This window comes from Phymastichus coffea, unplaced genomic scaffold (genome assembly GCF_024137745.1).
Source record: "Phymastichus coffea isolate CEN01 unplaced genomic scaffold, Cenicafe_Pcof_1.1 PCOF00059, whole genome shotgun sequence".
Taxonomy (NCBI): Eukaryota; Metazoa; Arthropoda; class Insecta; order Hymenoptera; family Eulophidae; genus Phymastichus; species Phymastichus coffea.
The window spans coordinates 1,232,810-1,253,665 of NW_026706870.1; the positions used below are offsets into that span (position 1 = coordinate 1,232,810).

The 20,856-nt window shown below is 31.2% G+C and overlaps 1 protein-coding gene across 1 annotated transcript; it reads left to right on the forward strand.

Annotated features, from left to right (window-relative positions):
* The first annotated feature begins 1,653 nt into the window (after window positions 1-1,653).
* LOC131666638 (uncharacterized) lies at window positions 1,654-2,894 on the forward strand. Its single transcript, XM_058939474.1, has 2 exons — window positions 1,654-2,340; window positions 2,417-2,894. Exons 1-2 carry the CDS (start codon window positions 1,654-1,656, stop codon window positions 2,861-2,863), a joined length of 1,134 nt encoding a protein of 377 aa, XP_058795457.1. The 3' UTR covers window positions 2,864-2,894.
* The last annotated feature ends 17,962 nt before the right edge of the window (window positions 2,895-20,856 follow it).

Below are 20,856 nucleotides of genomic sequence, written 5' to 3' on the forward strand. Positions count from 1 at the left end.
GACGTTTCTAACCATTTGTCTAAAATTTATGAGAATAAATAAAACCTAGATCATTGTATGATATTTGATCATTATTTACCGAGTTATTTAGTGGGCATGGAAATTAAAAATAACGTGAAATTGAGAATAGATGGCATGTAGTTGAAAATGAAAGGTAATGTAACACATAAATTTACGAAAATTCTGTTTAGAAATATTTTGTGAAAAATAATATAACTAATGCATAGCGATACATTGAATGTTCGAAATATCTTGTCTGTAGTGTTACAAAAAACAAAGTATTACATTACTTTGCAGGTAATTTAGTTACACAAATGAATCATTAAATTTGAAAAAAAAAACATTCACTAAAAAAGAAAACATCGTAGTGTATTTAAGATTTGAGTTATTTGATATAAAACAAACAATAGAAAAATCTGTTTATAAATTACAATTACTTTTTATGGGCAAAATTGGTATACATGATTTTATTATGACTAACCGGAGTAATCACGTAAGTATCGTTTTCCTTCTCTCTCGCTCTCTTTGCGTCATTGAATGCGTAGGGTGGTACCACTGGAGTATTTTTATTTCTATTAGTTTACTGTATAAATGTTTGTACAGTTATTTATTTACGTGTTTGTAGTGTATTATATTTATTTATTTATTTATTGTGCTGTTTTGTGTCTGTATGACGAAAACTAGTCTAAACTTTTGACTGCATTACTAGTTTTAAGATAAGCAAGCTAGACTGTAGTGATAAGAATTATTGTTTCCTCTGGAATATCGAATTGTGAACTAGTCAAATCCTAGTCTATTTATTTTAACGTAATGACTACAATCATAATCTTATTTATTGACTGAGGAACTACAATTGTAATCGAACTGTGATGAAATGTGATGCCTGTACGGTATAATGTAAATTGACTGAAAGCTGTGACAATTACTGTATATATGTTATATATTATTGTATTTTATGTTTTGCCATCACGGTGAATAAAATTCTTATCTATCTATCTATCTATCTTTTCCTAACTACCAGTTGTCGATCACGTGGTGCGATCAATAATTTTTATATGCAATGTAAGATTATTTTAAATATCGATATCTTGAGTAAATTACAATTTCGTACTACACATAAAAATTTAATTTAATTTTTAAAATAGTTCATTACAGCATTCGAAATTTGTTGTATTAGCGAAAGGAACTTCGTTCCAAGTGCGTGCCTCGCGACATTTTTTCATTTTTTTAAGTAACTGCAGTGTAACTACAATATCGCAAATAAAGTAGCGACGATATTGCCTAACATTATCTACGGTATTGTGGAAGGTAAGTAAAAATAAAGAAAGTCCGATAATCGTTTACTTAATATTAAGTTTCGTCGGGAGAAGCTCTTGTATGACATTACATACGAGAGTGGGCCAAGCCAGAAGTCCGCGGCTTTATCAACAAAGTTATCAGCATCGAGAGAGAGAGAGAGGGAGAGAGAGAGAGAGAGAAAGAGATAAGTCTCGATGGCTCTGCTCTTCTTATTCGGAGCATGACGAGAACGCAGGCTAGCAGTTGATCGCGAGTGGCCGAAAAAGCGTGTAGCGCGGTGGAGGCCAGAGCAGCGAGGGCGACGACGAAAATGCTCGTGGATCAATAGTCGGGACACATCGACGCGCAGAGAAGATGCAGGTCTGCATCGCGAGGCTCGCGTTGATCGTGCTGGTGTTTCCGCGAGCGGAGACCTCATTGGCCAACGTGACGGCCGAGCGCGCGATCGTCACTCGCAACTCGCGCTTCCGACCGCTGCTGGCGAAGAGCTCGGAGCGCCTGGTCTACGCGTCGTTCCCGGCCTATCCCCGGCCGAGGATCAAGCTCGAGACCGAGCGGGCGAGCGAGTTGCCGTGCGAGCTGGACCTGCCGGCTACGGGCGACGTCGAGTATCCATTGAGCTTCGACAATCTGGCCAATGGCAAGCTCGTCCTGTCGTTCGTCGCCTCCAAGGACTCGCTCTACCGTTATCTGCTTGTACTCGTGGTCGATCAGGCCGAGTGCCAGTTTCTGGCCGTGACGACGATGCTCGACCAGAGCCGCGACGAGCAGATGGCCCAAGATTCCGTCTTCGTGGTGACCGGCGAGGAGGAGTTCGACGTGTTTCTCAAGAGGCATCAGCACTGCGACCAGGGCAAGGCTTGCAGACTCAGGTACAGCCACATCGGAGAGCTGATCGGAGTCAGCGAGTTCGACATAGCCGCGGATGCCGAGAGTTGGACCGTCAGTTCGGTCGCCGACAGGAACTTCAGCGACGGCTACTTCTATACCGTGACGAGCCGCCACGGCACCGTCGTCCAGCGACTGGAGCAGGACTTGCAGGTTTGTCGATTTCGAATATTTCGCTGTTTGCGGCGACGTCGCGGGCACGACTGATCGAGCGATTGGCGTCGAGTAGGTTCAGGAGGAGCTGCAGATCAGCAGGACGTTCCTGTACTCGGCCTCGCGTGGCAGCGTCAACAGTTGTCGCGCCGTCTCGGCGACGAGACTCGAGTGCGAGCTTCGCGACGTCCAATTGACGGGCCGCTCGCGATCCGTCGTCGAGGCCCAGTACTTCAAGAGCTTCGTACGGGCGGTCAGGCTGTTCAACCTGTCGGATGGCAGTGCGATGATCGTCTACATTATGCAGGTGTACGTCGAGCCGACCAACGGCAATCGCTTCGCTACTTATCTCCAACACCTCGATCTCCACGGCCATGCCGGTAACCCTGTCAAGTTTCAGGAAGACGTTTGCAAGGATTTCAAGGACATTGGCATGATTTTCGTGCGCGACAATTTTCATTGCTTTAGCGTCTACTGCCGCGATACGATCAACACCAAATGCGCTGCCGTGCGCACGATTTAGCCGACATCGCAGCGAGATCTGCCCCTCGAATACACGCTTTACTCTGGTTCGCGCATGTTAATATGCAATGACATGAGCTGGTTTCCGGCAAATGTAAATTTTAAGTGGTAATAGTCAGGTTCTGAGGTAAGGCATTGTACTTGAAAATAAGTGATTAAACAATGATTTTTACCAAAATCTTGAAAAATTGAAAGTGTGTTGGACAATCCTGCAAGCAATTACGGTATTTCGGAAATATCATTGGTATTGTCATTTGTTAGTAATATAACTAAATTAAGCTTTCGAAAGCTGTATTTGAGTAAATACTACTAATTTTTAAGAGCTTCTAAATTTTTTATTTCCGTTGAAAACTGTCAACATCAGACCTAGCAATTGGTTTACTGTTTACCATTAAATGGTAGATTTACTAATAAGTATGGGTAACCTAATCCGAACTCACCGACTTTGATAATTCTCGGATATGCTGTAGTACATTGCAAAATAAAAGATACGTATTTTTTTGTCGATGAAAAAAATGTATCTAAAAGGAAGGTACTCCAACCTCATCTCGTCGATTTTAATTATTTTTTGATATGTTGTAGTACGCAAAAAAATAAGAGACGCCTATTTTTCTATGTGCCGACATTCACTTTAAAGGGGTGAAAACTATCCCTAAAATTTTTTCCCGAAAATCGTTTTTTAATCATATCTGGTCTTCTAACTAATATTTTTTTATAAAACTACGTGGAAAACATTTCTCATAAAGTCAAAGATATGAGTTCAAATAAATTTTAAAAAGCTTTTCCATTGACTCCATTGAATATGAGAATTATCGTGTTTCAGGATTTTTTATACAACCATCCCTAAATACCATAAACTACACCTAAATTTAATAGAATACACGTAAATGATGAAAAATCTTATAAATGTGATAACAGAATGTAATTAGTATCAAAAGCAGTAAGGTTATAATTATTTTGAAATATAAAAGTCAAAAAAATGATAAAAGTTATCCTAGAAAGTTAATTATTCAATATAAATAAATATTTAACAATATTTTTTAAATAAAATGTTTGAAAATTATATTTAGGTTTTAATTTTTTATAAGAAGAGTTACCCTTTTTCTTTTTCTTTTTATAAGTAAGATGTAGGATGTTATTCTATAAAGTGTTGAAATAATAATGATTATAATAATGAATAATGATAATAATAACTATTGCAAAAAAAAATAAAAACTGTTGGAAACAGCTTCTGGACAATGTCCACTCCATGAAGTACATTTTTACTACTTACAAGGAAAGTACCCCAGGTGTCCCTTTCCGATTTCAATAATACTGAGATATGTTATGGTGCATCAAAAAATAAAAGACACGTATTTTTTTATCGGCGGATATGCACTTTAAGGGGGTGAAAACCACCACCGAAAGTCACCCTCAAAATCACATTTTTTTTCAATATCTTCGGTTCTATTCAACATTTATCAATAAAACAAAATGGAAAAGAATTGCTATAAAAAACGCAACGACAGCATGTAGGTTTTGATAATAAGGGTTACAACCCTTAGATTTAATAGGGGTAAAACTGTATTTTTCTAGTATTTTTTTCGTGTAAAATTTTACAGAATCGTTACAAAAATATAAAAAAATGTTTTTCAAATACAAAATGACAAAAAAAAGGTGACCTGTTTCGATGTTTCCGTATAATCTTTTGTTACGGGGGTGAACTACCCCTAAAAGCTATTATAAATCAATCTAGATAAATAATACAATAAACGAATCCCCGATTTTAATAAAATTGTGATATGTTATAGAGCACTGAAAAGTAGGGAATACGTATCTTTAATCAGCTAATATTCAATTAATTTTCAATAAATTTTATGAACTTTCACAATTAGTTTTATTCATTCTTTAAATAATGAACAATAATGATAGTCTTAAAGAAAGTGTTTGAAGCATAAAGATTTTTTACACCAAGCACAGCGAACTATTGCAATATTGCGTTTTGCAAGAATCGCCAAAGCTGAAGTCGACAGGTTCTCAAATTTTCCAGGGTTTACATCAAGGTATCCACTTTTGTACCAAGAATATTTAATAAGATTTATATATCTTGGGGATGAAAATTGGTTCTGGACTAGAGATTGCAGTTTAATAATATTATTACGTTTATACAATTGCATATCATAATCCATTAAAATTACTTTGTCTGAAAAATGTCTAACATAATTTTTCCAAATGCGAAAGCCAAATACGTCTATAGGTTGAATTTTTCCTTTAATTCCTGTAAGAATTTTTTTTATATTTACTTCTTTATTAACAGGTGTAACTTCTTCTACTTATTTAGGACAAAGCCCACTCCAAGAATCTAATAATAATATACTTTTAGGACCAACTTTCGGAAAATATATTTTTTGTAACCAAATTTTAAAAGGATCTGAAAAAAATTATGTCTTTTAATGTTGTAGTACAGTTTGCAGGTATTCTCGTAAAAATTTTACTTTCGGTAAATAAATATTGATAAATACCTGAAGTCAGTTTTCCAGATTATGATGCTTTAACATTTTTAGGTCGAAATAAATTAGATTCAACAACTGGTCCAAATTGGCCACTTTTTTCTTTACAACTAGGAAATGTCGTGAAAGTAATTTTCCATCATCTGATATTAGAGGGTGTATTGTCTAACTATGTGTTGTAGACGAAACTGATTGTACAACACACTGCACCTGTTTTTCTCCTTCAACAGCTAATGTTCTACCAGAATGTATCTCTAACTGGAATCCACTTAGATCAGAGTTGAATACATTTTCCATTTCTACCCCTTCTGCACATTATTTAACATCAGTTACAAATTCATTTGCATGTTTTTCTAACTCTGTGGCACTTTCTAAAGTTTTTCTGGTTACGAATTTATTAATTTTTCTTGATACTATTCTGTGTGTTTTCTTGAAACGATTAAGCCAGTGATTCGAAGCTTTAATTCTAATATCTTCATAGCCTATTTTCTTTTGAGTTTGTAATGCCCATTTACGTAAGTCTGAATCATGAACGACCAATCCCGCTTCAATTGCAGCTTTAAAATTTTCCAATGTAAATTCTAGACATATTCTAGAAATTTTTTCTCTATATGTCCCTCCTTTATTCAAAGTCTGAGCCCAACGCCGCAACTGCCTTATAGATCTTACTTTCTTAAACTTTTGTTTCACTGATTCAAGACTCAAATTTTTTTTTGTTTACTGCTTCTCCAGTATTCCACTGCTTTTAATTTATTATCATATGATATATCTTCTTCATCTTTAGTACATTCATTTGTTGGTGAAAAAGGACGATCTGAAAAGTGATGCAAAATTTCATCTTCAACAATTTCAGTTTCTATATATTTAAATGGTTCTTGGAAATCTAACGTTTCATCTGTTATTATTTCCACTTCATTAAAATCATTCATTGCATCTAATAAAATCGTTTCAATTTTAAAGAAATTTTAAAGAATATTTAAAGATTGAAAAGCCATAAGAACAACATTGATCACGTTTATTGGATTTATTTTCATATTAAATCCTATAAAATTAATTAATTACTTCTAATAAAATTAAAATTAAAGTCTATTTTTAAATAAGTAACTATACGTATTCAAATATAATATATATTTAATCAAATAAGAATTACATCTAAAAAAAAATTTGTAATTAAATTATTAAATTTATATCTATATTTATTAAACTTACCTTTATAGTAATAATAAAAATGAAATCACTAGTTTAAATTTATATACGACGATTATCTTCTAATAACAACACAAAATAAGTTTTTCAAAAAATGTATTTAAAAGAAATATTAAAAATGATTAAAACATTTAAATCTACCAAGCACGAAAAGTAGACTGAACGTTTTTAAGATGTATAAAATATTAAAAATATCATCAAAGTAATTTATTTGATAATATTATATGACGAAGCGATAAGCATAAAAAATAAAACGGAGAGAATGATAAGATAAACTTTATGTACATACTGACTACATTATCAATTCTCAAGATGAGATACGATGGTAAAAATAGTCTGAACCAATATATTATGGCTATTTTGCACAGTAAACATTTTTAAAACTATTCTACTTTATATATTATTAAGCTACACATACCTATAGTCAATTTACCAAATTTTGATGCTATCACGAAAACATTAGGTTGTTTAAATAAATTTTTTAGTATTATCGGGTTTATTATTATTATTTATTTATTATTTATTTATTATTTAGTATTATCCTTTGTTTCCTTCATAACTGAAAAGGGGGCGAAAGTAATTTTCTTACAGCATTTATTGTCGGCTGTATTGTATAATAGTGGATTGATGCAGAAATTGATTGAACAGCACACTCAACTTTTTTCTTCCTTCCTCTTTTAGTGTTTCTTTGGAATGAATTTCTAACTCAAATCCTCTTTGATCAGACAAGGAAAGGTACCCAACCCGAACTCACTGATTTTGATGATTTTGATACATATTGTAGAACACAAAAAAATAAGAGACACATTTTTTTTTTATCGCCTAATTTTCACTTTTATCCCCAAACAGCGTTTTTTTATTTATTTATCTTCATCATGGATAATTGAACCACTGTCGAGAGCTGTTTTAAAATTATCCAAAGTATACTGACAAATTTGTGCTACTTTTTCTCTATACGTGCCACCTTTATTAATTGAATGAGCCCAAAGACGTAGCTGACTAATAGATGATACTTTTTTGAATCTGTTTTGCATTGTTTTGAGACTTAAATTTTGCTTCGGTTTGCTACTTCTCCAAAAATCTATAGCTCTTTTTTGGTATTCAAAATCTAGTTCTTCATTATCTGCTGTACATTAATTTGTTGGTGCTATATTCGGATCAGGAAAATGATGTTACACTTCATATTCAATTATTTCCGCATTATGGTCTTTATATTCTTTTTGAAAATCCAAAGAGTCATCAGTAATCATTTCTACATTGTTGAAATCATGTATTGTATCTATTAAAATTTCTTTTATTTTTTCGGCCAACTCTGTTTCATGATAATTCGTGACACTATCTGGTATGTTTAACGCTTGAAAGTATGCTAATAATAAGTTTAGAACGTTTAACGGATTAATTTTCATTTTTCAATCTGAAATAAAAACAAGCGGTAAAATTTATACAAGCTCTATTTTTGCATGTAAGGCACGACTGCTACATTTCTACCAGAATAAAACGAGTGAATATAAATTGAATCAAATCATTATATTATGCATTAGAGAAGAATTCTTGTTCCACTTTGTGAAGTTCAGGAAACTCTATTTTTAGTTCACTTTATAGGCGCCGAAAATGGTAGTTTTTATTCACATGTTATTAAAAAATTCTTTGAGTTTGTTAAAAAACTTTATTACATACATGTACCATGGTTCCATACATGTTGAAAATATCTTTTTGCCCTACCTCCACCGAAAGTATGCTGTTATATGCATGTAAATCGGACGGAAAATAGCACTTTGCCGCTCAAGGAAGGAGGAATGTTCCAAAGTAGATATATTGAAAAACTTTCATGAATTTTGGTATTGAAACATATTGTAAATTAAGGGAATTATAGCCATGTTAAGGAAACCTGTCTTTTTCAGAGTTGTTTTTAGGTGACCAAGATATCTTAAAAATCGTAAAAGCAATCGTCTTAAAATTTTGCTTCCTCCTAGAAGAAGCTTTGTAATATTAAAATTTTCAGCTTCATAAAAGAACTTCGTTTGAAGTTCAAAAAACGTGTTTTTAGAAAATGTCCGTATGGATATTTGTGAGTGTGTGTGTGTGTGTATGTACGTATACCATTTTTGAACTGTCCATCGGATATCGATAAAATTTGGTATCCACTTTTGTTTTTGTATCCCGAATGCGTGAAAAGAATCCATTTTGATTTTATCAACACGTTTTTGATTTATAGTGAATTTTCGATTTTTGAAAAACGGGTTTTCCATTCTTCAGATGAAAAAAATTTAGATATTTAAATCGTGCAGATATTGCATTTAGTTTTTCCATATACTACCACCTTTCTTAATCTGACTTGCCCAGCGATGTAATTGTTGTTCATATTACACTTATATACTTCTGTCTAACAGTGCCTATGCGTAAAATTCCAATCTTTGCAGATCTCCAATATTTAACTGCTTTCTTTTTGTATACATAATTTAATTTTTCATCATCCACGGTACATTCGTCAGAATCAGTAAGCTGCTTGTACCATATATTATCTTCAACGGCCATCGCTTTTGACAATTTTTAAATTCTTCAATTTCGAGTGTATTGCCTTCTGGAGCTTCCATTTCGTTAAAGTTATTCATAGCAATCAAATCTACCGAGAAATGTCGAACGTAATTTTTCATAATTCTGAATCCAAAGACGTCTAATGGTTGAATTTTACTTGTGGTGCCTTTGGGAATTATTTTTACGATAAGCTCCTTATTCACAGGTTTTACTGCTTGAATGACTTGAACACAATGTTTATCCCATGAATCTAGTAAAAGATAACTAGTCGAACGGACATTCGAAAAATATACTTCTTTTAGCCATGTTTTAAAATGATCTGCAATAAAATTAATCTTAAAGTTATCGTCTTATGATGGTATATTATGAAATTTAACTCTACGAATGGATGATATAAATCTTAACTGAAGTTATTTTTCCAGACTTACAAGGAAACCCCCCCAACCCGACCCCACCGATTTCAATAATCTTTTGATATGTTATAGTTCATCAAAAAATAAGACATACGTATTTTTTTTTATCGGCGGAAAAACACTTTGAGGGGGTGAAAACAACCCTCAAAGTTCACCCCCAAAAATAGATTTTCCAATGTATCTCAGCATCTAATTGATATTTTACGACCAAACAAATTTCATATCACTTCTCATGTGAAAAGCAAACTAGCACATGCAATTCCGACCACAAGGGATGCAACCCTTATTTTTTTTATTTAAAATACTATCTATTTCATGGCTATTTTTATGAAAAAAATTAAAATAACCCGAAAAAAATTGGAAAAAATATTACCCTACATAAAATACAAAAATAAAGTTAATCTATTCAAGCTTTTTTTCAAACTACTCCCTTAAAGTTGAAAAACCACCCCTAAAAAATTGTTTTCAATACATTACAGGTGGTGTTGATAATTTAGTGTAAAATACGTTAAGCATCATTTATACTGTACAAACACAACTATCTCGTGCAGTTTCGACCACAAGGGTTGCTACCCCTAATTTCTGTCATCGAAATTTTTACCTTCTTTGTACCTATTTTTGAAGAAAAGTTCATAATGAGCTTAAAAAAATTAGAAAAAATATTACCATGGATAGAATAAGAAAAAAAAATTTACTTCTCATTTTTAAAACCACCCCTAATTTCGAAAAACCACCCCCAAAAAATTGTTTCCAATACATTACAGGTCCTGTTGATAATTTACTGTAAAATACGTTGCTCATCACTTATAATGCACAAACACATTTATCTCGTGCAGTTTCGACCACGAGGGTTGCAACCCCTAATTTATGTCATCGGAATTTTTACCTTCTCCATTCCTATTTTTGAAAAAAAGTTCATAACGAGCTTAAAAAATTGGAAAAATTATTATCGTGGATAGAATACGAAAAATATGTACCAATTCAAGATTATATCACCCAACAAGACCCAGAACTGGGACAATGTTTTTCTAAAGTATTTTGTTGCGCCGATTCCGAATCTGTCCGGAAAAATGATCCATCACCCAGTAGCAATTTCTAAAACTCCCCTTATATCCCAATGGCAATTTCCCGCACTAACCCGCACTATCAGAATGCTTACAACCCCGCCTAATAACCCCCTAAAAACCTCCAATGAAAATGCCGTTAGCCCCCCACTAATAGCCCGAAGACATAGCTGAGCCCCCTTGCAACCTTATGGCAATGCTTGCAACCCACCGAATAACATAATGGCAACGTTATCAACCCTGCTAACTACTGGGGTTATTAGGGGGTTATTAGGGGGAGGGTCTTATTGGGGGGGGGAGTTATTAGGAGGTTAATGGGGGGTTGTAAGCAATGCCATTGGGGGATATTAGGAGGGTTATTAGGGGGAGGTTTATTACCATCGCCATTCGGTGATTAGGAGGGTTGATAGCATTGCCATTGTTTTTGTTGGTTGAGTTTTTCTCCTTTCTTGTGACTAAAATTGTAAACTGCCAAGTAATATATATTTAATTGATTTTTATATGCGTTACTATAATTCATTCAGTTACCAATTAAAAACAATCAAAAAAATTAGGACGGATAATAAATCCATAACAATAAGTTCATACTTCTTACAATAATGATATTCTTCATAGAAGTGCTCGAAACATAATGATTTTTTGCACCAACCGCAACGTATAATAGCCACATTTTTGCATCCTTCTATGTCACAATGTGTATTGCAGGAATCTCCAAAACTGTAAGCAACAGGATTGTCAAAATTTTCTGGTTTTTTAGTGAGGTAACCACTCTTGAACCAGGAATATTTAAAAAGATTAGTATATCTTGGTGAAGATAATTGATTGTGGACTAACGACTGAAGTTTAATGATGTTGTTTCTTTTATGTAAATCCAAATCATAATTCATCAAAATTACGGTATCTGAAAATTGGCGGACAAAGTTCTTCCATATGCGAAATCCAAAAACATCAAGTGGTTGAATTTTTCCCGTTGTGCCAGTCGGTATTTTTTTAAAATTTATAATTTTATCACGTGGAGTTACAGTTTCTATGGCACTGTCACAATGACCGCTCCAGGAGTCAAACAACAGCATCGTATTGGAACCTACATTAGGGAAATATACTTTTTGCAGCCATATTTTAAAGAGATCTAAAATCAAAAATCTTATTTGTAAAATCATTTATAATGACATTAATTGTAACTAGATGGGATTATGTGTACCTGTAGTCAACTTTCCAGATTTAGATGCTTCTACGTAAACATTTTCGGGTCTAAATAAAGTGGTTTCAACAATGGGTCCAAACTCACCGCTAGATTCCTTCAAAACTAAAAAGAGTGGTGACAGTAATTCTCCTGCGGCTGATATGAGTGGCTGTATAGTATAACTGTGGGTTGTTGAAGAAACTGTCTGTACTAAATACTGTACCTGCTTTTCTCCTTCAACCGCTAGCGTTCTTCCGGAGTGCATTTCCAGTTGGAATCCGCTCTGATCAAAATTAAACACATTATAAATTCCAATTATTCTTATGCCTGCTTTAACATCAGCAATAAAAGTGTTTGCTTTAATCGTTAGTTCTGAATTACTTTCTAGTGTTTTCTTGGTTATAAACTTATTTATTTTCCGGGATACTATTCTATGAGCTTTCTTGAATTTACAAAGCCAGTTATCCGAAGCTTTGAATCTTACATCTTCTGATTCTATAATCTTTTGAGCTTGCAATGCCCATCGACGTATGTTACGATCATGAACGATGTAACCAGCGTCTACTGCTGCTTTAAAATTATCAAAAGTGTACTGACAAATTCTTGCAATTTTTTCTCTATAAGTACCACCTTTGTTGACTGTATAAGCCCAACGTTTCAACTGACTCACAGATGAAACTTTCTTAAATTTTTGACGTACACTTTCAACACTTAAATTTTTTTTTTGCCACTTCTCCAGTATTCTACGGCTCTTTGCTTATATTCAAAACTGACATCTTCATTGTCTTTGGTACAATGGTCGGTGGGTGCTTCGAAATCGTCAGGAAAATGGTGTTGAACTTCATCTTCTACTATTTTTGCAGCATGATCTTTGTAATCTTCTTGAAAATCTAATGTATCTTCAACGATCATATCTACTTCATTGAAATCATTCACGGAATCTATTAAAATGCTTTTAATTCTTTCCGACAATTGAATCTCTTTATAATTTGTCTCACTTTCAGGTATTTGTAGAGTTTGAAAGTAAGCTAATAATAAATTTAAAACGTTCAGAGCGTTAATTTTCATTTTTTAATCTGAAATAAAAAATATATATATATATATATATATCTTATATATCTTCTATTATATTAAACAGAAGGCGCGAAATTCTCCGTGCGTCCGTCCATCCATCCGTCCCCTTTTTTTCCTTATTTTTCCTCTGTATAGGTCTCTCCTGATATCGCTGGGGAATAAGAAATAAACTGAATAACAAATAAACAAATTAGGATAAAAACAAATAAATAAACAAATTGATAAGTAAACAATAATGATAAACAAACTTATAGAAAACATTCATGAAAAAAATTAATTAATAAATTAAAAAGTAAACATTAATTAATAAACAATAATAATAAACAAATCAATAAGTAAACAATAATTATAAACATCATTAATTAATAAATCCTCATAATCAGTGTAATTTCAATTTTTTTAATAACAAATATTAAAAAGCCGTAAAATTATTTGCATATAAAAAATAATTTTATAGTTATACTTACGTAGCAGGTACTACGAAATACGAATTAACGAAATAGTATCTTATTATTATTTGTACTTATAATCTTATATTCTTACTATTTATTATGCTGTTAGTTCAATAGTCGATACAATACGTCCAACAACAAGAAAGTTGTGTTGGCTACTGATGAAGAATTACTTACTCATATTTATCAATCATGAAAATAACAGACAATCGTCAGAGACGCTGATAGTATCTAGTGGCTGAATTTTGCCTGTTGTTCCTTTTGGAATTATTTTTACATCAACAATTTTGTTTGGAGGTGCTGCTTCCTTTACAGCATCAGGGCAATGCCCACTCCACGAATCAATTAATAAGACACTTGAATGCCCAACATTGGGAAAATACACATCCTTCAGCCATGTTTTGAAATGTTCTGTAACCATTGAAAAAACTCATTTTTATTCACATGACATAAGTTAAAAACTGTAATCATCAATAATAAATATCATACCTGAAGTCAGTTTGCCAGAAGCGGAAGGCATCACGTAAATATTTGATGGCTTGAATAATTTGGATTCTACTACCGGTCCAAAGGTTCCTTTACTTTCTTTTAAAACTATGAATAATGGAGAAAGCAGTCTCCCATCACCTGAAATGAGTGGTTGAATTGTGTAACTGTGAGTCGTCGAACTTACAGATTCTACAAGACATTCAATTTGCTTTTCGCCTTCAATAGCTAGTGTTCTTCCCGAGTGCATTTCAATTTGAAATCCACTCTGATCTGAATTGTAAATTGATTCCAAACCTTTGCTTTTAATTATTTTTTTCACATCTGAAACAAAATCATCAGCTGTTTTTTGTAAATATTCTCTCCCTTCAACAGTCTTTTTTGTTACGAATTTATTTATCTTTCTGCTGACTATTCTGTGAGCCTTTTTAAAATTTTGTAGCCAATGACGTGACGCTTTAAACCTTATATCTTCATGTCCAACGATTTTCTGAGCTTGTAATGCCCATTTTTGTAAATCTCTATCGTGAATTATATAACCGGCATCGGAAGCCGACTGAAAATTATCTAATACAAATTTATTGATTCTTCCAATTTTTTCATTATAAGTGCCTCCTTTATTCAAAGTATGCGCCCATCGTTTCAACTGTGTAATTGATTGGACTTTTCGAAATCTATGCTGCACAGTTTGCAGAGCGAGATTTTTCGTAACTCCGCTTCTCGAATAGTCCACAGCTTTTCGTTTGTAATCCCAAGATAGATCTTCTGTATCCGCTGTACATACTAGTGAGTGTTCATCAACATCCGCTGACCAGATTTTATCAATATCTTCAACAATATGCACTTCAGTATCCTTAAATGGTTCTTGAAAAGCTAATGTAGATTCCACAATGAATTCTGGATCCTCAAAGTTATTTATACAATCAAGTAATAGTTTTTCTATATTATCCTTCAAAGCAATTTCATCTTTAGTAATGGGACTTTCTTGTATATTCATAGCTTGAAAAGATAATAATAATAATTGTATAACATTTATAGGATTAATAGTCATTTTTCCAATACCTAGAAATAATAATTATTATTTGTTTTTTATATGATGAAATCCGAAGCGCATTAATTTGAATATTTTTTTACAAAGTCAGGCAATAATTTTTAATATCATTTAAATCAACATTACACTGACAATTACGTATCAATTTCATTTCTAATTTCTTCGAACGATAAATGAATATTGAACATTCCAAAATTTCTTGTCCATCTTTGATCCCTCACCAATTCTGGAAAAAGACCACATAAAAATATGAAGTATTGCATTTTATAACTCTTTATAAGCTATATCTAAATCACTAATTAAAAAATTATTTTCGTCAAATACGATGTGAGTATGAAAATTTTTGAGCTTTTTTCTTCGGAAAAATATTTAATTCAAAAATGTAGAGTAAAAAAATAATAAATAAATAAATAAATAATAAATAAATAAATAAATAAATAAATTAATAATAAATAAATAAATTTTTTAAAAACGGAATTCGGATAATCTTTGCATTGATATGCAATATTGTGATGGTGATGGGTCGCAACCCATGCAGATGCATCAGCAGCCGTCGCCGTAACAACAGAGTTTTATCATGCAATGGAAAAATTATACTTATCTTTATCAATTCTTTTGGATTTTTTAGAATTATTTTTCATAAAAATAAGTACGAACAACGTAGAAATTTTTAATTTTAAAAATAAGGGTTGGAACCCTTATGTGCAGAACTGCATATGTAAGTTCTATATTTAGATTCGAAGTAATGTTTAATATAACTTAATTCTTGTACTCAATTCACGTTAATATATTTTTCAATTTTTGTTAGCTCATTAAAATTTTTTTTTCATGCAAATAGACACTAAAGATAGAAATTTCATTCAAAAAAATAGAGGTTGCAACTTAACGTAACCCTCATTGATACATGCGTAAATTGTATATTTACATTAGGAGTACGAAATTTAATTCATAGTAAATTATCACAACTTGAAATATATCGCAAAATATTTGAAAAATAATCTCGAACAGGTTAAATTTATTTTAGCATTCTATCCGCGATAATATTTTTTCCAATTTTTTTGGCTATTTTAAGTGTTTTTGTTATAATAATAATAAAAGTTAAATTACGTTAACAGTCAAATGAAATTTATTTCATCGTAAAATATCATATAACCACTGGATTGATAGCCATTTTAATTAAATTTCAACAGACGAAAATTATTTATATTGCTATTAATATTTTACTTGAAATAACTTTATAATATTTATTATTGCATTATTTAATAACTTTATCTTCCTTTTTAAAGTAAGGATTCTATTTCCCTGAAACAAAAATATCTGTTCTTTGAATCTGATTTTCGCCTTCCACGGCAAATGTCCTCCCAGAGTGGATTTTCAATTGAAATCCACTTTGATCTGTATTATACTCGTATGTATTATAAATTCCTATTTCTTGAATAGCTTTCTTCACATTAGTAACAAATTTAAGAGCTTGTTTCTATAGTTCTGCACAACTTTCGAAAGTTTTCGAGTAACGAATTTGTTAATTTTTCTAGATACTTTTCTGTGAGAAATTTTAAATTTTGATAAACAGTGTTTTGAAGCTTTAAATCTAAAATCTTTAAACTCTAAATTCTTTTTTGCGTGTAATGCCTAACGACGCAAATACACATACAGTGTTGACAGCAGATTTTTTAATTTTATAATACATAATCACAAATTCAAGCAATTTTTTCTCTGTATGTACCACTTTGGTTGACTGTGTGAACCTAACGTCGAACCTGACTGACAGAAGATACCTTTTCGCACTCTCAAGACTCAAATTTTTTCTTTTCCCACTCCGCCAATAATTTACTGCTCTTTCTTTATAATCAAAAGATAATTTTTCTCTATCTTCTTTATATTAATTTGTTGGAAATTGTACAGCAGAAGGAAAATGATGCATTATATCGTTCTCGATAATAATTTGTGCATCAGGATCTTTGTATTGCTCTTGCAAATCTAACGTTTCTTCTGAAATTATTTTTGCAACGTGAAATTCGTTCATCAAATCTAATAAAATATTTTTATGTTTTACGTTAACTGATTTTCTTGATAAGTAGTTGGGCTATTAATTGTTAATTCTAATGTTTAGAAGTATGCCAAAAAAAATTGATTACGTTTAAAGGATTCGTGAATACTGCAATTGCATTAATCTAAATATATATAAAATCTAAAAATATATAAATCTAAATATCCCAAAACTAAAATCAACAAGGTTATCTGTTTTAGCTGGTTTTTCAGCAATGTAGCCACTTTTATATCAAGCGTATTTAAAAATATTTGTATATCTTGGTGAAGAAAGCTGGTTATGGACAAGAGACTGTATTTTTATGATGTTATTTCTTAAATGTAGATTCATTTCATAGTCCATCAAAATTACTTGATCTGATAAACGTCGAACGAAGTTTTTCCAGATACGAAATCTATAAAAATCGAGTGGTTGGATGTTCCCTGTCGTTCCTGTGGGAATTTTTTTTATATTAACAATTTCGTTTGTCGGCATCGTTTCCCTTACAGCTTTATCGCACTGTCCACTCCAAGAGTCGAGTAAAAGTACAGATTGCGTCCAACATTTGGGTAAAAAACTTGTTTCAACCAAATTTTAAAATATTCTAAAATAAAAAAATGTCAAAATTTTTTTATGTCATTGCATTATAATAAACAAAAATATACTAACTTGTAGTTAATTTTCCAGATTTAGATGCTTCCACATGCACATTTTCTGGTCTAAATAACAAAATAAAATCTGGTATTTGTAAACTTTGAAAATATGTTAATAATAAATTGACTACGTTCAAAGGATTGATCTTCATGTTTTAATCTAAAACAAAATCAAGATATAAATACTCTTTTTTGCAGTTGAATAATTTTACAAAAGACAAAAGAAAACCTAGTCTATAGATAGAATTCGATCATACATTTTTAACAGTTATATTTCATGTTTACAAATCAAAATATTTGAATAAAATTATATATGATAAGTGACATAAATACTTACGTAGTAGACAAAAACTTTTCTTCTTGTTATGTACTATATTTTCGTGTTCGGGAAATTTGTATGTAAATACAGAAATAAGTTTATTTATAAATCCAGCACTATAAAAAAACTTTAACTTTTTAAATACTTGACTTTTCTTCAACTACTATGAATAATGAAATATGTATCGGATGTCTTATTATCGTAAGGGGCGTAGATTTGATATAACTTATCTTCTTCGAGCCATTGATAAGACAAAATTGTAAATAAGATAAAGTGTACAGCAAAGTAGAGTACCAACAAAAAGTAAACTAAACCACAAGTGAAAATTGAAAAAAGTAAACAGTTTATAAGTATAGGAATTGAGACTATAATAACTATTTATAACTATTAATATAATCAATTATTTGTTATAATTTCTTTTCTCATTGATAAATTGTAAATGATTAAAAAAGAAATAATAACTATATTAAACTTCCACTTATAATATAATAATTTTTAACTATTATTACTTGTTATTTTTCTTTATTACGAATTAACTTTACGTTTAAAAAATAATAACTATCATTATTACTCTTTTATACACAGCTATATGTAATACAATGCAAATAATATTTAAAAAATACTGATACTATAACTGATATTATTAATTTCAAAAAAACAAAATAGTTAATAATTATTTATAATTTATTTTCGTCTCAAATCTTATATTTATAAGCCGTTATTAACTATTTTTATCTTTTTTGTATTTACAATGAAAAGAAAATAATAATGATTACATAAAATTTGTAATACTTGGGACATATTGTTATGCAACATGAATGTTATTCATTTATTTTTCGCTATTTATATAAGGTTAGCCCGCATGTGGTTCGGTAAGGATTGTTTATGGGGGTTTGGTGGGTTAGAGGCAGGTTGGTTAGTTGAGGTAGCTCGCTCATGCATAGGATTAAATTATTTCAAGAAATACCAAACGACTAAGCTTGTTTATCCCAGGGTTAGGTAGATTGACCTGCTGATAGTTTTACGGGGTGGTTTCTAGGGGGTGAAACACCCCTTAAACATTTTTTTTTTAAATCCGGAAACACGTCAATTTAATTTTGGTATTTTCTCATTATCAGTGCGATTTTTAAATCACTCGTGCTGATTTACTATATTACATGTCGTAAAACAGTACAAAAAATAGTGTATTTACCCCTATTAAAAAGGGGGTTGCAACCCTTCGGTATAAATGTTATGTCCTTAAAAGCGCCTTTTTATAAGAAATTTTTTAACGTTGAGTTTACTGAAAAATATTCATTTGATGCTGAGAAATATTAAAAAAACTGATTTTAGGGGTTGATTTTCAGGGTGGATTTCACCCCTTAAAAGCCCTTATGGGCCCATAAAAGAAAACACGTATCGAATTTTTTTTCAAGTACTACAACATATCCCAAAATCATTCAAATCGGTGAGGTCGGGTTGGGGTGGTTCCCTTGTAAGATCTTAGGCGTATCGGATGCAAAAATAAAAAAAAATAAAAAATGATTTAAATAAAAAAATTCAATTCGAAATTTTCTTAAAAGTACTACTTTTAAACTAAATAAAAAAATAACAAAAAACTTTTGACATTACATCTAATATTTATTATTACTTTTAAAAAATTTATTCACATAAAATGATTGCAATAATAAAAAAAATAAAATAAAATAAAATAATGTTAAATAAATCACAGGTAATAAAATACTTACGCAAGTATCTGAAAATCAGATGATTATTTGTAAAGAAATGTATACCAATGACATTTATGCGTTTGACAATTATTCGTGTACGTTTTGTTACATATGAATATAGACGTGTTTGAGGAAACTAAAAGATTTGATGTTTTCAGTAGTCACTACTATGATGAAATTAGTGAGTACTTTAAATTATTACTCTTGAACTTTCATTAGATAAGTTGAATAAATTCTTGCCTGCAAGCCATAAATATGATTGGTTTATCTGCTCGAGATACTAGCGTATCAATGAAATAGATTTATTCAATAACCCATAAACAGGATAAAATTGGTGAATATCACTTTTAGCGTTAATTTATCATAAGTATATATTAATATTTTAATTTTTGTAAATTGTATTAATATAATTAAAATTTTAATATTTATAATTTTGTCATGTTATCATTATTTTTGAATATGTAATTATAATATTAATTTGTTCCTTCATAGTTGGAGAGAAATTGCTCATTCGAATCACGACTTTTATATAAAAAAATAATAATATTGATGGAATCCTAACTTACTAAATAATTTTGAAAAAATATCGCAATCAGCGGCTCGAAAAAAATACAGTACACTCACGGAAGCCCGAGTAGACACCGCAAAAGTTTTTATGGTCCTGTGATAATTATTATTTCTAATATAACCTTATAAAAATTATAATTCATTAATTCATTAAAAAGGTATGAGTATTTTAAAGAAAAAATTAATTTTTCATCACTGACATAAGATATATTATCTGTAAGGACATAAGGTATACCATCAAGGAAAACAATTAATAAAAATCTAATTTAAAAAAAATATAAAATAACGGTTGCAAATAAATACGCCGAATATCTTAGACTTCTTACAGCAAGTATTCTCCACTTGGTTTTATTAAAAAAAATATTCTTTTGATCAGATGCTGAGATATAAGAAAACGATTTTGATGGTAAGATATAGGAATGGTTTTCTACCCTTAAAAGTAGATGTCGGCACAAAAAGAAAGTTACGTGTCTCTTGTTTTGTCGAGTACAACATATTAAAAAATTATTAAAATCGGTGAGGTCGGATTGGGGGGGGGGGGGGGGGGGTTCTTGTTAAATATATTTTTCTATCCATAAAAGAAACACATATCTCTTATTTTTCAGTGTATTACAACATATCAGAATCATCAAAATCGGTGAGTTTGGGTTAAGGCACTTTCTTGTAAGAAAATCACGTTATTGTAATACATTCAATGTTGTTAAAGTTGAATAAAAAAAAAGCTTATAACGTCATGAAGAGTATTATGTTTTTAAAATATGTTT